Raw genomic sequence first — 18,651 nt, 5'->3', positions numbered from 1 at the left:
TATTCCTGTTGCTGAGATCTGAAATGATGAGCAGATCAGTGTCATACTTATTCACATCCATGTTTATTCCTCTAAAAGCAGCATTTTCCTGTCCCACATGTTCAGCTTAGTTTAGCCATAAAATGTTGCATATAGCAAATAAAATAAAGTGTCATCCAAGTGTAGTATAGTGTAGTGTGCTGTTTGTTGGGTTATTAGAAAAAACCTTAGAGTAAGTTCATCCACGTGGTCAACCATTTCAATACTGTCATGATTAAAAAGACCTGTTCGATAGAAACTGTAGGTGTGCCGATGCAAAATTGAAATAAATGTCACCATGCTAAAAAAATAATTTATCAAGCTTTTTTGTCCAACATGTGTCCATAACACATTGTTACTTTTATCAAAAATCAGTTTAACCTGCAACTGTGTGGGGCCCGCTCTGATTATTTTCCTTTTCAGCTCATGTGAGAAACTTCTTTAACTGTATGTGGATGATATTTTTTTTCTTTTCTCTTCTATTTTTATTGGAGAGGGTTTGCTTTGTTTTGTTAGTCCTCTTTTGTTTCTTGTTTTCAATTTGTTTTGTTTTGTTTTGTGTTTACCTTAAAAACAACCCTGTATCAGCTCTCAAAGTAAAGTAAATCTTGTGTAAATTGTGAAAAAAACTCCTACAGGAGCTTTAAATTTCTACTCCTTCCACTGTTTCTTGTACGTCATCTTATTATATCAACAGCAATAGGCATTACCTAACATCTTTATTAAAGTCTTGGTTTTTCTTCCCCTGAATGCTGAAAGCCATTAACATTCACCCCCTAACTCGTCTAACTTCGGCATCTTCGTTCCCGACAAGCAAACATTAACACTCCGCCCCTCCTCCCTGCTCTCAGCGCTGACCTTGGATCAGTTTCTTTGCTCCACTCTCTACTCCATTCATGCACCCCTCCAACAGCAGCCAAACTAAAGAAACCGACCCAGGATCTGTATTCATCGACAAAGCTGTGGCAGTTTTAACTCGGCCCCTTTTTCCCAAAACCAAGCCAACCTGTTGAGTGTCTCAGTGGAGTAGGCTGGGTGTTGGCGCACAGAGAGGAGACAAGTCGCTGCTTGAGTCACATATCCGCCTGTTTCTGAGACTTTCCCGTTTTTTCTTCAGCGAGTTTGAGGTGAGTGTTTGAAAAAGAAATTAGCTCACAGCTCAGAACACTGTTTTCTCTTGTTTCATTTTTTCTTTGTTGGAAAAAACTGGACAAAAAGTTCAAGTTTGCAAATATATTCGTGAGCATCTTAAAAACTACGGAAGGCTTTTACTAAGATTACACAAACACGTTTACGTATGCTTACTCACAGTTTGTTCGTGATGGAAAACTGTCGTTAAATCTTCTTTAATCAGTCAAACTTAATGGAAGCAGTACCCTTTGGTCCTGGGGAAAGTTTGTCAGTTTACAGATGTGAAAGAATAACTCAACATATGTCACAATAGGCGTATAATGTCATTGGCTGACATTTCTCCCGGATACCACCAGTGTCATGACAATGGAACTGCACGCGCTCATTGGCCAACGTGCGTAATGGCCTGGATGGTCTGGCTTCACGCGCATAGAACCACCAGTTCATGACAGCTGTTTTTAGTCTACAGCTGGAATAACTCAGGTCCACCTTAGGGAAGTGTTAAACGGTGTAAGTCTGTGCTCCCATTTTAAACAGCCCAAGTTAGAGAAAAAGCTGTTAATGTTATTTTTATGTTTTCTTTCACAGCATTAGTTAAAGAGAATATGAATGTGGAGTTATCATGTAGCCCAGGATAAAAGAGCCAGACTTACTAATAAGAAGTTTAAGATACTGTATTCCTTTAGCACACATCAGACTATCAAAGAAGGCAAACCGCTGTGGAATTTTCCAATACTCTTTCATGCTTTATTGAACATACTTTGAAAGCTGGTGTGGGTGCGTGTGTGTTTGAAAAGGCCAGCTGATAAGAGCAGTGGTGACAGTGGTGATAACAGTTTGCTACCATGTGGCACAAGGACAGATTGGGACAAGGACAGATACAGTACACTTTAAATGCTGCTGTACATTGTGGGACTGTGGAGGACAAAGACCAGCAAAGTATTGATTGTTTTTAGAGTTCTTTACTTATTTAACTGAATTTTTTGCTGCTGATGTCTGTATACAGATTTCAAAGCTGTAAGTTGTGAGACACTGAAATTATTTCAATTAAGGAGCTGTAATATTAAAGAGTATGGTGATACAAATATCAAAGTGGTAATCAAATTACTATCAAGTACTTTTGATCCACCTTTCAAACATTAGATTCAGATGTAAAGGAAGTTTCTTTATTCTGATAACAGGTAGATTTTACTTGGTTTGGCAAACTGCCTTAAGCAGTTAACTGGCTTTTAACTGTCTGCACTAACAGCTGGTTTTGTTTTATATAACCAGCGTCTTTCTGTCTTCATAGCTGCTGATACAGGCAGTGTGTGTCTAAACAAGCTGATGAGATCTGGTTTTAGTGTCTATTCTTCCAGTTCATACTCATTTAACCCAATACACACATTCAGAAATCACATGAAGTACAGATTAGCTTTGTGTGCACAACTTTGTATACAAGGCTCATAACTTACAAGAAAAAATCTGCAGAAAAGTCATAAACTTTTAATTCAAATCAGAAATGTCATCTTACATCCAGCTAACACCTTCCTAACTGTGTAATATCTGCAGTATTTCTCTTTTGACAGATGCAAACTCTTGTTGATTCCCTTCATATGAACGCAGAGTGAAGTGAGGCAGACAGACGAGAGAGGTGACAGACAGAGATAGAGGGTGAACAAAGAGGCATCAGACAAACAGACAGAGTTGTCTTTCCTCTGTCAGGTGAAACAGACTATCGTCATCCTCACCTTTCCTCACATGACCACAGTTCTTAAAAAAGAAAACGAGGGGGTGGGGGCGGCAGTTGAGAGGGAAAAAGTGAGCGCTCATGGGAAGGCACACTTTCTCCTCACCTTCCCAAACATCGCTTTGGCGGCTCACAAACACAAATTTAGAAACCTCGACAGGAGGACATTGATTTTATAGCAGAGATGTGACTGTGACCTTCATGCATTCACCATGAAACCACAGCGCTCAGCAGAGACTCGGTTGGGGTTGAATTCAGGTGACTTGGTGATTCAATGTCCAGATCTGATGATAGGTCATTTCTTTACATTCACTGACTAACTGAAAAAGGTTTGTTGTTTATCCAATTTTTTCTGTGAAGACAAAAGTGAAGCCAAAATCCTGCACTGTAAAGGCTCTGAAATCTTCTCCAGTATCCGCTGGTGGAGCTGTAACTATGGTAACCAGCCCCTTCTTCTACTCAAAGACACATTTAACCATGTGTTTAAAACACAGATCCCTGAGGTTGACACAGTCTACAACAAACAGCATCTTGAGTTAAAGTAATGGAAAAACGTAACAACTGAAATGTCAGTGTACGTTACATTTCTTCAGCTCGCTCTTCTTTTTATTATAACTTAATACGCTGGTGCTGCTGCAGACTTAATTTTCAACACAGCTGTTAATCGTGCTTCAAACACAGAGTGTTTAAATTTCTCTGAAAAAAAATGATTTGGTATTCATTCAGTTTCAAAGCCTAACACCTTTTCCATCTGTTAACAGCGTTTCTATCTTTGGTATGTTTACTAAGCTTCTAAAAAAAGAAAACAGTCTTCAGCCTGACACTGAACATTTTTAAAGTCTTTTATAAGACAAGGATGTAGTATGAGTAAGAAATCTATTTTTAGCCAAAGAACATAAGGTATACTTACTGATGATTATTTTCATATAACTAGATAGAAAATCATGAGACTGGAGTCTGAAATTTTATGACTGGAAAAATTGACTGAAAGTAAAACAAAATAACCTTCAACTTGGATGAGATGAGTACACAAACTGTGTTTTACAAACTAAAACCAAAAGCAGAACTTAAAGAAAATAAAAGACTCAGAGTCCCAGAGAAACAGTTTAAATGTAAAGCTCTTGCCTTTCTGCGTTTTTATTAAAGTGTTTTTATTAAGAGTGCTGCAAACTGTAATTCCATGAGTGTCCACTTGAGGCATGTTCCAAAAGAACAAGATTTTCCAGTTATATCTGATTTAAATTATTAGCACAGCAAAAAAAAAAAGTGTTTTTACCATAAGGTACAAAAACTGCTTTGGTCTGAATGTTTTTTATGAGGATGGCTGACTTGACCAACAGGTTTTTAAACTATAGCTGACAGCCAGAGGGTAAAAGCCTGGGTCTGTTTCTCTTAGAAAGTGGTCCATGTTTGCCGGTAATTATAATGAGAAGTATTCTTCAATCTCACAGGAAGATAAAACAAAATTATTTGCTACCAAAACAGAAGATACCTGAACACTAAGTGCAGATTTTATACATATAAAACATGAATTCTTGTGTTTGAAATGTGTCAGATAATGAGTTGGTTTCAGTCAGAGTTTAAGAGACCTCAGCTGACAACTCAGCTTGTGAGTGATGAGATTTAAAAGGTGTTGAAACTGAGTATGCAAAATTTGCCACCTGCTATGCCATCAGTCAGAAGTCACACTGCTCAAAAGGTGCTCAAAGACAAAAGTCTGCTTAGGGTCTTCTTCACTTATTGTTGTCCTGTAAGAGGGTTTGTAACAAGATATGATCAGTCTCACTGTGTATGGCTTGTTAGAGCATGATTTGTAACAGTGACACAAAATGTAATTTGGAAAAAAATAAAAAAGAAGAACACAGCAAAACCCGAAATGTAATAACTGGTCTATGATGTAAAAAGCTGTTACGGTTTGTGTCACTCATCGCATGTTGGATTTTATTCCACTTCCTAATTATTTTACGGGCTTAGCTTTTTTGTTACATTATCAACAGTTATTACATTTCAGAGTTTGATGTATTTTTTTATTGTCACAAATCAGGCTCTAACATGGCTTATTGCATCTCATAACCATTTTTAACTTTTACTTCATTTTGAACTTGAAAGAAGCTTGAAAGCTGGTTATTGCATTCTGGAGCAGTTCCTCTTGAAACAATCTTTAATTTATGTTGAGTTTTAGATTAAGATGAAACACGAAAAGGAAAGTATTTGGGGGAAAATGAAGTCCTTTGTGAAATCCTCTGATGACGTCTACAGAACAAGGGGTATCCAGCCTGTTGCTAGCTGCTCACTCCTAGCCTTGTGGTTTCCATGTGTGACTCATGGCTTCAGTATGCTCCACTCCCTCTCTCCCTCTGTCTGTCTCTTTGTGTCCTCCCTCTTTCCCAACCACACTCCCTCTCGTCCCTCTGCCGCCTCTTCTTTCCCCTCTGGATTTAAATTCTTCTTCTTCTTCTTCCCTCTCTTCCTGTTGTTTCTCAACGTGCCATGTTTGTACTTCCTCCTTTGCCATCTGTCTTTCCGTATCTTAATCTGTGGACCACCTCCATCCATTCACTCTTCCTCTTGTCTTTCTGCTACTTGAGTCCTCTGTAACTGATATTGTCAACAGGTCAGCTGCATCTGTCAGAAGACAAAGACATTTGATTTTCTTGAGAAGCTGTCTGAAGTCATATACGGTTCATCACTCACTCATCACTCCTGATAAAAATCCTGAACTGTAGACATGAGCGAACAAATTCCTGAGTGCTTGGTGAGGATAAAAGAGGAACAAGCTGGACTCTGTCTGAGATTAAAGCAAACTATTCATCACAGAGTACAACACAGGTTCACGCTCTGTGTTTAGAGTGTTAAGTTCAAGGCACAGAAAGCTTTCCTGTGTGTGTGTGTGTGTGTGTGTGTGTGTGTGTGTGTGTGTGTGTGTGTGTGTGTGTGTGTGTGTGTGTGTGTGTGTGTGTGTGTGTGTGTGTGTGTGTGTGTGTCATAAAGGATGTGTTGCACACAGGAATCCAGTACAGCTAATTTTGGAATAAAAATGCCTCTGTGAATAGGCAGCTGTCTTTGTCATGCTTTCAGGAACATGCACATACATGCACATACACACACACACACACACACACACACACACACACACACACACACACACACACACACACACACACACACACACACACACACACACACACACACACACACACACACACACACACGCACTCCAGTCTGGAACATTTAAAAAGGAAGGTGGTGAAAGAGTTGGGAAAATAGAAACAGGATCCAAGTTACACAGACATGCCGTGCACATATATCCTGTAACAGCGATGTGTGAATGTTGAAAAAGAAGAATCTCCTGTTTTTACCATACAGACGAAAGTTTGTCAGGGTTTGTGTTTGCTTTGAATTATTTGAAGTATTGTTTACTGTCAGCTTTTTTAACGTGGTCAAGTCTTGATTGTGTTTCTTTGTCTTTTTTTCTTTGACTATGTGTGAGTGTGTGTGTCATCTAGTTAAAGGGGATGTGAGGAGTTTTAAAGAAACATGAAAAAGTCTCCCCTCTAGATATATGCCTATTGTAATCCACAATTTAAAATGAGATTATCAGTGCCAATATTACTGGTTTCAGGTTATTTCAGAATGCTACTTCTTAGCTTTCAAATTGTGTTGAGCAGGACCGTATTGATTGACAGCCTGTCTAAGTCTCTATGGCAACACTACGCCATCTGAAGAAGTTTAGTAGTGAGAAAACATGTTTTTCTCTGCTGAAAATGATTTCTTCAATTAACTTTGTAGTGATGGTGGACACTGGAGCCTAACTGTTGGTCAGAAAAAGGACAGAAGAGCAGAGGAAAGATAAACAGGAGATTGATACAGCCCGAGCTAAAGGCTAACACACGAGCTAAACTGTTTGTGCTAATGTTCATTCCAACCCACAGTCAGCAGTTATTCTGCAGTGGTCTGTTCAAACTTGAGAGTCTATCAATAAAATGAAGAGTGAGGTTACGTTAGCTCTGCTTGGTAGATGACTGGCAGGACATAGCTAACCAGGATTTACTGACGTTACACATTACGGACATGTCTCTGAGCACTGGGCTGACAGTAGCGCTACATATAGCTGGCTACTGATGTACAGTACTAACTTACAAAACCACTTTGACATTGTTAGAGCTATCAACCAGTCAGATGTGCTGAAAACTGAAGAGTCTTTTCTTTTGCCTGTTGCTGTTAAAAAACACTGCTGTTGCTGCATCTCTGCATAGTGTTTTATATGACCTGTGAAAAGTCCAAAAAGCCTGAGTTCTTTTAAAGTCTCCAGCAAAGAAAGAAGAAAGTTGTGCTGGATCAAGAAAAGTCTTGTTAGCTGTACCACAGCATCTCTTTTGATTGGGAGGAAAACAAACATGGAGCAGGTGTGGAGTAGAAATAATTTTATCCCAACCACAGGGAAACAATCGGATCAAGTGTCCACTCAGAACTAATTTCTGTCCTAATGAGTCAGCTCTTATCACTTAAGTTTAGATTTTTATTATACCCCATATTCAGTTCCCCTCTTCAAAAATGTTCAAAAGACTCATGTGCAAAATGATCACTGGAAACTCTGGTACCATTCACATGTGTTTTAATGAACTTTTTTTTCCTGTTAGATTGTAACAGGATTATATGATTAATCAGATCATAAGAAGGAGTAATATAAAGAGAGGGAAAACTTTACCATTGAGCATTTAAACAAATTGCTGCTCTACTGTTTGATAGTCGAGGAGTTGGGGGGATGATGGAGCAGAGATGATGACAGTCCACGAGCGTGAGACGGGGCAGTGAGCCTAGAAAGCCTGAGCTCAGGGGAGTTTGGCAGGGGAGAGACGAGTTTGTGGAAAAGACTTCACAAAAGAAAAGGAGACGGGTGAAGGAGCAAAGACGTGCAGAAGTGTGTCAGAAAAGGGAAGTGGAGAAGGAGGAGTTTAAAGGACCTGAGAGGTTTTAAGGACTTCAACAAAAGCAGAAGAACAGTGTGAAAGTGTGATTTCAAATACACAGACTATTCTCAATACTTTTAAAATCATGGAAGAAGAATGTAGAGGCAAAGGGTGTAGAGATGTTAAGAAATGAAAACATAGGAGAACTCTTTGAGGGACATGAAGAAAAAGAAAATGCAGTGAGAGCTGAAAACACAAAGCGAGGGATAGTCGGAGACAGGCAGAGGAGCGTGACAGAGCCCGAACAGAAAACTCTTTATCCCAGGACCAGGCGGAGCTGCAGAAACAGCTCCACAGGGAGTTAGTTCTCAGGGAATGATCAAGTTATTTTTACTGGACATGAGTCCTCGGGGATGCTTTAGCTTTATTTGTATCAATACTTAATTTAGTTTCAGCCTGGAGGAAAGTTTTAGCTGTAGCTGTGTATTATTCTTTCTTTGTTTTAGAAGATGCATGTTAGGATATTTCAAAGTAAGCTGCATCTGCAATAATTAGGATTGGTGATCTGATTTGAGAAATGCTTAACATATCGCTTGCTAACTTTGCATACAAAACCCTAAAATCAAATCTTTAGCACAAGTCATTTTGAAAAATGAGCTCTCATTTCCCCAAAACCTGCTGAAAAGATAAATACACCAAATTAAAATACTGAAAAAAGAAGTTTGTTTATAGAAGTCTGTCTCTCATGCCCTGTTAGGGGAGCTCTAGCTTAGCTTGTTTTATTTTAAGGTTTAGACCCAACTGTCCAAAATCACTACCTCTTCTCATTTCTCCTCCTTATTCCCTTCAAATAATAAACTTTATTTGAAGTTAGGAGCAACCCCATTGTTTCATTCCTCAAATATTTCTTTTTTAGATTTTTAAATGCTGAATCTGTTATTTTGTGCACATTGTTTTGCAAGTACCGTACATGTGCTGCCCTTATGTCCTCTGGCCATAAACAAAGAGATTGAAATGCACACCACCCACTCCTGGCTCCACCTTATCCTAACATTTGTTTTACAGTATGATCCTCAAACAAGAAGAGGGAGGAGCACTTCCCTGTTCTCCGTTTCTCTCCATGCCCTGTGTGTTTACACTCCTGTACAGTTACCTCTCCTCCCCTCCCTGCCTCCACTCACAGTCTCCTCCTCCTGTCTCCTCCTCTGTCCCAATCTTTCTCTCTCCTCTCTCTTCCTCTTCTCCTGAGGTAAACCTTCCTCTAGTGGTTGTTGGCCTGTTTCCCATCCTCTACATTCCCCCTGCCTCCCCCTGGGTTGCTGTGGAGAGGCTCCAGGAGAGAGACACTCATCCTGCTCTTCTCCTTTTTTTATTATTAAACTCTAAATACCAGCGGCAGAGGAGGGAGGCACATTGTTTCACTGACATCCTCTTTTACTGGATCCCTGGACTCAAAGGTCCCTGTTGAATGCATGTCCTTAGAGATACTGAAAAACCAAAACAGTTTATTGCTATTAACTGTATTACTGTGACATCTCAATATAACATCTCCAGCATTAAGTCTTTGATATTTTCTGTCGGTCTGATCCTTGGTGCTCATAGTCGACCTGCGGCGTCTCTTTTCCTTCGAACAAAAGGTTACATTCAGTGTTTCACATTTGTCATGCTTAAGGTCCCAGAAACATGGTTTAGCATTTCCCTGCTCATAAAGAGACACATTTGTAACAGTATTGACTATTCACTGTGTACAAAGATGGGCAATGCATTTCCAGCTCTTCCTGTTGTATAAAAGAAACAAACTATGGGTGCTGACATTCTGCTCATTTGGAATAGGCTGTTGTGTTGATATCTTCCCTCCTTTGGGATCGTTAACACACTTTGTAACTTGTCCAAAGAGCTGTCGAGTAAGAGATATGCTATTCTCAGATCCATTTCTATTACAATTTTTGGGGTGCTGATCCAATCTAAATTGTGGTTCTTAGATATTTATGATTTTTGCAATGTTAAGTTTTCTACTTAACACCAGACCATGTGAAAAAGTTAAATGGTGATGATAATGTTTACAGACTATATTCAGGAGCCATATTTCCCCATAAAATGAACATCATGTGAGTCAGAGAGAAACATTTCACCCTCATCTGGAGAAAAGTGGTAACTTTTTTCCAATCCAGCTTATAAACAAAGACTGAAATGAAGAATTTGAATTTGGAAAAAAAAAAAATCTTTGACCAAGAATTCCAATTTTGATATTGTCAAACCAGTGCTGCACGATTATCGCAATCGCAATCGCAATGTCAGCACATGCAATTCCGATTTTTCTCCATGATAACCAAGCAAGTCTGTCGACTCATCATGACACAAATTTTTTTATTAAATCGCAAGCACAATCGCAATCGCAATAATGCCCACCTAATCGCAAATCGCACCTTTTCCCCAAATCGTGCAGCACTATGTCAAACAAAAAATCCTGATAAATCGATTTTCAATTTTTTCTCCCACCCCTAGATTATATCCAATTTGTAGTATTGAGTAACTTTAACTGGGAAATATTTGTTCAGACATGAATCCCAACTTGTCAGCTTACTATAAAGACAGAAGTCAGGTTCGAAAAATATGATTGCTGCATTTTTAGTCCTATGGTTTGTCTTATGTCCCGTCTGTTAACATTGTAGTGGAAACTTTAGGCTTCACTTTTGAGAAGGTGTAATGTCATCCATGTTTTTTTAAATACAGTGTAATGGAAAGACTTAGAATGTAGTGCTATTTCTAAGAAAACAAAAACCCTACGAAATACTGTACAGAAAAGTATCTGCTTTTATAAAAGAGACACTTTGAGCTTCTCACCTTGCAGCACGCTGGTGCACCCAACTGCAAAAGGCCAAGAGTAAAAAATGAGGAGCGTAAACTGAAAATTACAGAGCACTACAACAGACCACAAACAAAGAATTCCCACCTTTAATGAACTGTGCTCTGTGCTATTTTCATTGCATAGCCAATTAAAGTCTTTCAGACATGTATTCCAAAAAGTACATCAAAATGATGCTTGGTTGGCTGTGTAAGCGTTGTATTGAACAGAGTAGTGGTTGATCAGCAAGCGGTGCATGATGCTCATAGCTAATGATGTATAAAATTGTATATTTGCAGATTTTACAAGGCAACCCCCAGTCACTTTATTAGCAAATGTTTAAAAGAGATTTTTTTAAAAGACACAGAACAATATTTTGCACTCTTGTGTATCATAAGGTCACACTGATACAATGTTTTTGGGGTAAATGTGACCGGAGTGGTTGCTTTTATGAGTCCTGCCTGTTTGTTTGGAAAACTTTCCATACACTGTCAGAAAGCCAGAGTCAAAGCAATCCAAGAACAATGAGGATCGTACTTTCTACTGTCTGTTCTTCAGTTTCATGAGGGATTCAGACACACTCTGTTTTCTCTGTCATCAAGTTTTCACCATACAGATCAAACAAATACACATTATGAATTTACTGTCACACAAATGACACATCTAGATGCATTCGTTTTGCTGCATGTTTTCACTCACACATCGCTGTGTAGTAAACCCAGCCTCTCTCTGGTGTGTTTGTGCTTCACTATGGAGCGCTCTGAGTGGAAAAGAGCAGTAAGTGGAAAATCACTGCTGTCGTTACTCAAGGTGTGTCTCCTCCCAGTGCTCCCTACCTCTTCTGCTGCTGCTGTTGCTCTTCAACACAGCGGCTAAGCATGCTCACACAGCAGCTCAGACTGTGGGTGGGATGTAATTTACAGCTGTGAGGAAGTTCTGACAGGAAATAAGGGTGGGAGGGGTCAGTTTCAGTATTTTGTCAGTGACAAGTTGCAACTCTTGAGATAAGACCTTTGTGTGAAGACATAAAGTAATAATAGGAATATCTATATCAACTCACACCTCTCAAAGCTGACCATGAGCACAAGAAACAGGACAAAAACCCCATCCCCGACAGGAATAGCTTTGAAAGTGGGAGTGCTGTTTGATCACATTCTCATGGATTTATTCTGCTACTGCATGCTCACGCTGGGGTACACACAGATGGAAAAGTTATAGAAACTTCAACTTGCACAACAAAAAAAGGTTGAAATTGTTGAGTTGAAACACAGCAGCAGCAGAGTGTAATGACCCACTCAGAGAGCTTTAGTTTCCTGGTGAAGCTCCATTAGAGCACTTTGCTCCCATCAACATCGGATCAGGTTTCTGAGTGTGAAAGAGAGTGAGCAAGACCGCTTTGTGCCGATCTCTGTTTGATCACATTTCTTTTCTGTGTGCATCTATGGGAACACATATGTGCACTATAAAAGTGATGTGTTGTCTGTGTTTTTACACTTTTTGGGTGCCCTCCAGCAAACACAGAGGGACTCAATGTTGGATCAGGCCTGTGATGACTCCATCAACTGGTGTGAGCCAGTTTAGAGTGCAGTAATCAGCTTTCTAACATGACCACAGCATTTAAAATTTGATTACTTTGCCATTGGGTTTGAGATAATGGTACTTACTGCATGTTAGTACAACTAAAGCCTTGTTCAAATGGCCCATCAGTGTATCAAAGCATGCAGGCAATGTCATCAGCCAGCACAATAACAAGCTAAAAAACACAGACATTAATCTGGACTTCTGTAGATTAATGTATATTTTTTCCTTTGGCAGCTAGGAAGGTTGCATACTGTAAGTGTTTTCCAGCCTAACCAGTGTCTGTGTTTATTCCTCAGGTCCAGAAAGCATCAAAGAGAAAAGATGGCAAAGATCTGTGCTTTGGTGTTGATGACATGTGAGTAATATTTCCTCTGAGGTCATATTTTTTATTTTTTTTATTTAACCACAATTTCTCTGAAAACAAAGTAACAATTTTTAATTTCATTGTCATAATGTATTATTAAAAATGAAATATGATTGTAAACTATTTTAGGAGCCTCGTATGGAATTTTTCATGTTCTTGTACACAGCCTGTGTGTTAATCATCAGTGTAAAACTGATTTAAACTCAACACAATTCATTCTGTCAGTGTGTTTCTGAAGCCCCATCTCCACCAAGCAGTTCAGTTTGGTTTGTCTCGGTATGGCACGTATTTTGTGGCGTTTCCTTTGACTATTGGTGTGTTTCATTTACATCAGAACTGGAAAGCAGGAAGTAGGAATGTTGCATCTCCGAGTTTAAAGTGTTCCAGTTGCCAAGCCAAAAAATTGCCGTAACTGCAAAATTTCTATATTTAAAGATAAAATAATGCTGTGTATACGGCTGATTTATTGCGACAAATTCTAGTCAGAAATGCTCAATTAAATGGAATATCACTGGAGCTTAGTAACTGTTTACACCCAGGCAGCTATCTTTGATTGTGAATTTTTGGGTGGTGTGGATTCGTCGACTCCCTGGTAAGAAATCCTGACCTCAGGTGGCGTTACAGTTGAAATTTCCCACTTTGAACTCATAAATTACGACTTCTGAGTACAAATGGAATATACCATAAAACCAGGACAGGTCCCCAAATTACTAAGCCTTACAAACCACATTTTGGTACCCCTCTGCCATACCAACCCGACCCCAGAAGGTGGAGCTAGAAACACTGCAGTCTGGTCCATCGATTGGTCAAAAGAATAATCACTTCCTGTATGACGGTGGCAATTAAGAACAACACATGTTAAAATCTCCAGTGGACTTTGTGAAGATAGATTTCTTTTTGTTTGGAAAGTTACATAACCAAACAGCATTCCATGGGTGACCACAGAGATGCAGACTGCTATAGTGTCACGTTATGACGTAGCTGACGCGGCTATCTGTATCCGGCTTACATGCCACCTACCAAAAGAGCACGATTAACTGTGAAATCACAAACAGGATCAGATTTTAGCAATCCGATCTGTACAAAACTGTGCTGACCCGTACTGGACTGCTTGGTGGAAACAAGGCTTAAAGCTCAGACTATCTTTAGGTCCTTTAAGCTGAGGAAGACTGTTTTTGTGGACAGTTTTCTTGAAAGTTTTGTTCTTTATTAAAATAATGTGTTTTGTCAACTTTAAGACAAAACGGCTGTAATAGACCAAAGGAACCAATGGCTGACATTGAAAGTATAAAAAAACACTGATCTATTTAATTTGTCTGTATCTCTGGACTCTTGCAGTGGTGTCACTGGTGTTTGCGGAGGAACAGAACCGTAAGTAATGAATAGCTTCTTCAACCTAACTAGAAAACGTTTTATTTATTTGTGTCTGACTATAATAATATCACCAAATAACCACCAAAGCCATTGAAAAACTATGTATAAATGAAATGTTATATCCACTCATGTATTGAGTTGTAAGAAATGTATTGATTTGATGGTCAGGTGTGTCAATCATTAGTCAGAAAATCAAACTGGGCCATTGTGTGGAGCCTTCTCACTTTGTACTGTTGACTTTGCTGTGTCACTGTTTGATGAGTGAACGTTTCTGTATCTCTGTATTTACCTGTCGCCGTTCACCTGCTGTCAACTGACCCTCTTTTCATGTTTGTGTCTGCAGCTGAGGACGACCCATTCACCTTTGGTAAATCATTGTTTTACTTTTTCTGATACTATCATGTGAATGTTGTGAATGTATTTAATCTTAAAAGTTTATGTTACAATCCTCCCCACTTTTTTTTTTTTTTTTGCCTAAGATCTTTCTGAAAACTTTATTTGACCTGTATTTGATTGTAAATTGTTAACCACATCTTTGACCTGTGATCTGCAGACTACCAAAGACTGCGTGTTGGAGGTCTGATTCTGGCTGCAGTCCTCTGTCTTATTGGCATCACCATCCTCCTCAGTAAGATACATAATATAGTCACACTACAAAACTGAAGTATAAGCAAGTGTTTTGTCTTATTTCAAGTGAAAAAATGTCTCTCTAAAATTAATATGAGCCACATTTACATGACAAGTCAAGAAAATTTTAAGATATTAAAAGACAAAAAAAATGGCACCGGAGTTACTCGTATAGAAACAAAAATCTGCCACTGGAATAAAAAATAAATACCTTTCAAGTTTCTTCAAATAAGAATGTTTTGATGCAGATTACTTGATAAAACATTATTTGGTTTTGATATCTTAAATAAGATGAGTAGTATTTTCTGGACTCGTCAGGTGAATGTGGCTCATTTGTAGTCTAAAAAGATATTTATACTACTAATGAGATGTTTAATACTTGCTTTGATTTCAGTTTTTGTGGTGCAACCTATCACACAGATGAAAAAACTCTCAAACAACATTTAAATACACATAGATACTATAAAGGCAGAAAGTCACTGTGTCTTTGTCTCATTTCAGGCGGCCACTGCAGGTGCAAATTTAACCAGGATAAGAGGTAATACTCAGCTCAGTCAAACATGAAATGCATTTATGTACCTGGGGTGGAAACTCCAAATATTCAGTCTTATAATTTAGGAACAGTTAATGTTATCAGGTTACTTTTCTTAATCACATTTTTTTCCTCTCATTGCAGGAGGAGGGCACCACCCAGTGCTCAGCCGATGCTCTCTGACCAAGGTTATGTTCTTTCATGAACTCTTCTCTCAAGTATCTGTGGCAGCCATACCTGGAGTCCCTCTGTGCTCAGTGTGTCTGCCGTCCTGTGCCACTTTTAAGAATATAGTATATAAAGATTACCTGAAGGGGAGGTCTTCAAATTTGATTCAAATGTTCATAACTCAAGTATTTGTTCTAATCGTAAAACATTTTTACTTAAACTTTTGATCAATTCTTATTCTGCTAACTGAAGGTCTGCTGGCACTGATATGCTCTGCTGAGAAACACAAAGAAAGAGCATTTTTCCCTTGGATCCAGTTAGTAGATGTTTGAGGTGTGAACTTTACTGATTAACCTTATCTGCGACAGTTTAAAATATAATAAATATTTCTGCTGTCCACCTCCAGTAGCACTGTGATTCTGTAGGAGAAATTAGTGTGGATGTAGGCTGCAAATTACAAGGATGTAGAAATTCCAGTTTACCTTATTAAAGGTCTGTGGGTGGGAGATGCAATCTAAAACTCCTCTGGTTTAAAAGGTGGAGCTGGAGATGAGTTTGCACGCATGTTAAAGAGTAAACAGAAAGCATGCTGATCTGCAACAAAGAGCACAGTGAACACAAGCACAAGCATTAGATTCTCCAAACTAGTACACTAGAGTTTTTGTCCTGCAACGTACAACACACACAGCTCTAGCTCTCTGAAATATTCAAGATTTCATCACCCAGCTGATGCCCCGCCAAGGTCTAAAGTTATATTTACTCTGTCCATCTGTTTCACTGTAAACGGCCTCACACTCAAACACACAGACTCACACTGACGCAGTATGGGAGGCTCTCGTAGTGCCGGACCTCGCTGTTCAACAGGTGGTGGGACTCTGGGAGTGTAACAGAAAGAGGAGGGCATGGAGTGTGAGCGGTGTGTTTCATGTAGCGTAGCATTCAAAAAATCTTTCCTGTGTTTGAATTTAGAATCTGGAAAACAAACAGATCTCTTTTTATTATTGTAAAAAAAAAATGTTTCACACTCAGACCAGTTTAACCTGTAAAGATGCTGATTAAAGCAGATGCTACTTTTAAGAAATTAAGCTCCTTAATTCATAATTCATATAATTTATTTAACAGCTATCATACGGACAGCATTGGCAAGAGACAAAAACCCTGTATGGAAAAACACTGTGTGTGTGTGTGTGTGTGTGTGTGTGTGTGTGTGTGTGTGTGTGTGTGTGTGTGTGTGTGTGTGTGTGTGTGTGTGTGTGTGTGTGTGTGTGTGTGTGTTTGCGGCACATTAGCAGCTCAGCAGTGCCCTTTAGGGACATACTGCAATCAGGCAGTTTCCACACACAGAAAACATAGGCCTATTATCTTTGCGTGTGTTATCAGGATGTTAGAGGCCTTCATTTTTTTAAAGTTTGTATAATCCAGTGTTTAACGTCAGATGTCAGATTTCATTGCACTGAACAAAGTGTAATATACTTAAAGGGAAGCTCACCCTCTTTTCCCTCTCTGTTCCAGGCCGTTCCTGTGACTGCTAGATGTAGATCAGATCACACACTGACTTCCCAAACCTGCAACCAACAGAGAACACAGAGCAGCAGCAGCAGCAGCAGTGGGACCTGAAACATCCAGCGAGAGGCTTTGATTTCCTGTTAGACAAGCAGAAAGTAGTCTGTGTGTGTGTGTACCTGCTGCGAGGAGTCATGCTTTCTGCCTAATAACTGAGCTACTGATCTGAAGCCTGCACACAAACACACCTGTCTACACAACTTTTTGTTACTTTCATTTCAATCCATTCAACATTTTGGTATGTAGAAATTATAAATTTTGACATTAAGAAAATGTCCGATACAAACCTTTTACCAAAAACGTCCTCCAGTGTCCACATGCTGTAGTTTTTATCAGTGTTTCACATTGCTTATGTCGTCCATTCCCTCTGTCTGTCTGCCTGTGGATGGTAAATATTGATGTAGATAGTTGCTAACTGTGACCAACTTAACCCGCTGTCATGTTTTCATGTCAAAAAAATCCACATAGTCATGAGTGTTCAGAGTGATGCTGATAATAAATCATGATAATCTGTTAATCATCATGTTTAGCTTTATGGAGAAAGGTAGTGGATTGCACTGTTCAGAGATACAGAGAGCCTCTGTCATGTTTCTATAAAAGAGTTATTGAAACAAAAACATGAGCAGTGAGTGTGTTTTGATGTGTCTGTGTATTTATTAAATGTAACTACACCTTGACTTTGGATAACTTTCAAACACTTAGCACACACTATGATACCTCTGCAGTCACCATAATTGTGATACTAACATGAGGTGAAAAAATCCTGTAGAAAGCATAAACAACAATACGGCAATCCAGTTGTTTACATCATTTCCTACATCAAATCCATTTACATTTAATTTTTTTGAAGGATAGTGTCAGACATTTCTGAATTTGGAACGAATTGTGGTATTTTTTCAATTACTCTTTATTATGTTGTTTGTTTATTTCACTTTTTAGCAATCTCTTTAATCTGAACATAGATACATTTTATCAAAGTTTGTGATTCAAGGGTTTTATTGATGTATAGCATAAGTTTTATGCAAAAAATAAAATAAATGACTACTGCATGTAAAAATGTAAAGATATGCTCTGGCAGACTTGGTATGGATTGGTATGGTGGGTCATAAAGGGTTAAAGTTCAAGAGGGCCAACCAAAAAGTCAGAACATTTGTGATGAACCCTAAGTGTAAAAGTGTAAGTTACCAATATTATAAACAGGCAAAGGTTAGGACTAAACAATACAATGCTACATTGTTCCTTTCCTATGCAAAACCTTATTTAACATTTTTTTAGTTTTGAATATTTGAGTGTTTTTTAGTTTGCTACTTGATCCTTTTTTTTTTTTTTTTTTTTTTTTTTATAATGCAGATGTTTAAACTTCGGGACTTGAGTCATTGTCTGCTGGGTGTGAGGTCAGATATAAGCTCCTTCTGCTGTGGTGGTAAAAAAAATATTGTGTTGAAAATGAACCCAGAGTGGGATGTAAAGATGCTTAAGTTTTGGTTGTCAGATATGAGTTTGCAGTTGCTGACCTGAAAACATCTCACTATAGAGGAGTAAAAGTTTTGAACCAAAATGGAGAATTACCTGCAAGTTTGATCTTACACTGCCACCAAGAGGGGGACAGAGACAATTTTTTTTAGAAAGGGTCAAGTCAGCAATCCAGGTCAAAACCGTCAGAACACCTCTGGGAAAATGATATTGGTCAATTAATGTAAAGTTCAAAAAGAAAAATTTTAACTGAAAATACTGCCAATTATTTTGAAATTACTTATTAAGTGTTTATTTTAAGAATCCAGGAAATTTCCAAACACATGTTATATATTT

The 18,651-nt window shown here is 38.6% G+C and overlaps 1 protein-coding gene across 1 annotated transcript; it reads left to right on the top strand.

Annotated features, from left to right (window-relative positions):
- Positions 1-990: 990 nt before the first annotated feature.
- On the top strand, positions 991-17,444 carry LOC141800252 (phospholemman-like). Its single transcript, XM_074682673.1, has 8 exons — positions 991-1,145; positions 12,511-12,569; positions 13,917-13,949; positions 14,296-14,319; positions 14,506-14,580; positions 15,081-15,117; positions 15,256-15,299; positions 16,792-17,444. Exons 2-8 carry the CDS (start codon positions 12,536-12,538, stop codon positions 16,809-16,811), a joined length of 267 nt encoding a protein of 88 aa, XP_074538774.1. The 5' UTR covers positions 991-1,145; positions 12,511-12,535; the 3' UTR covers positions 16,812-17,444.
- The last annotated feature ends 1,207 nt before the right edge of the window (positions 17,445-18,651 follow it).

Source organism: Halichoeres trimaculatus, unplaced genomic scaffold (genome assembly GCF_033239565.1).
Source record: "Halichoeres trimaculatus isolate MK-OKI-2021-1 unplaced genomic scaffold, fHalTri1.1 fHalTri1_scaffold_12, whole genome shotgun sequence".
NCBI lineage: Eukaryota > Metazoa > Chordata > Actinopteri > Labriformes > Labridae > Halichoeres > Halichoeres trimaculatus.
The sequence above is the reverse complement of the archived record's forward strand: the minus strand, read 5'-3'. Positions and strand labels throughout refer to the sequence as shown.

Coding starts and splice junctions, on each gene's coding strand:
- LOC141800252 (XM_074682673.1), top strand. CDS start 12,536: ATGGCAAAGATCTGTGCTTTGGTGTTGATGACAT. Junction 12,570..13,916: donor TGCTTTGGTGTTGATGACAT/GTGAGTAATATT, acceptor GGACTCTTGCAG/TGGTGTCACTGGTGTTTGCG. Junction 15,300..16,791: donor GCCGATGCTCTCTGACCAAG/GTTATGTTCTTT, acceptor TCTCTGTTCCAG/GCCGTTCCTGTGACTGCTAG.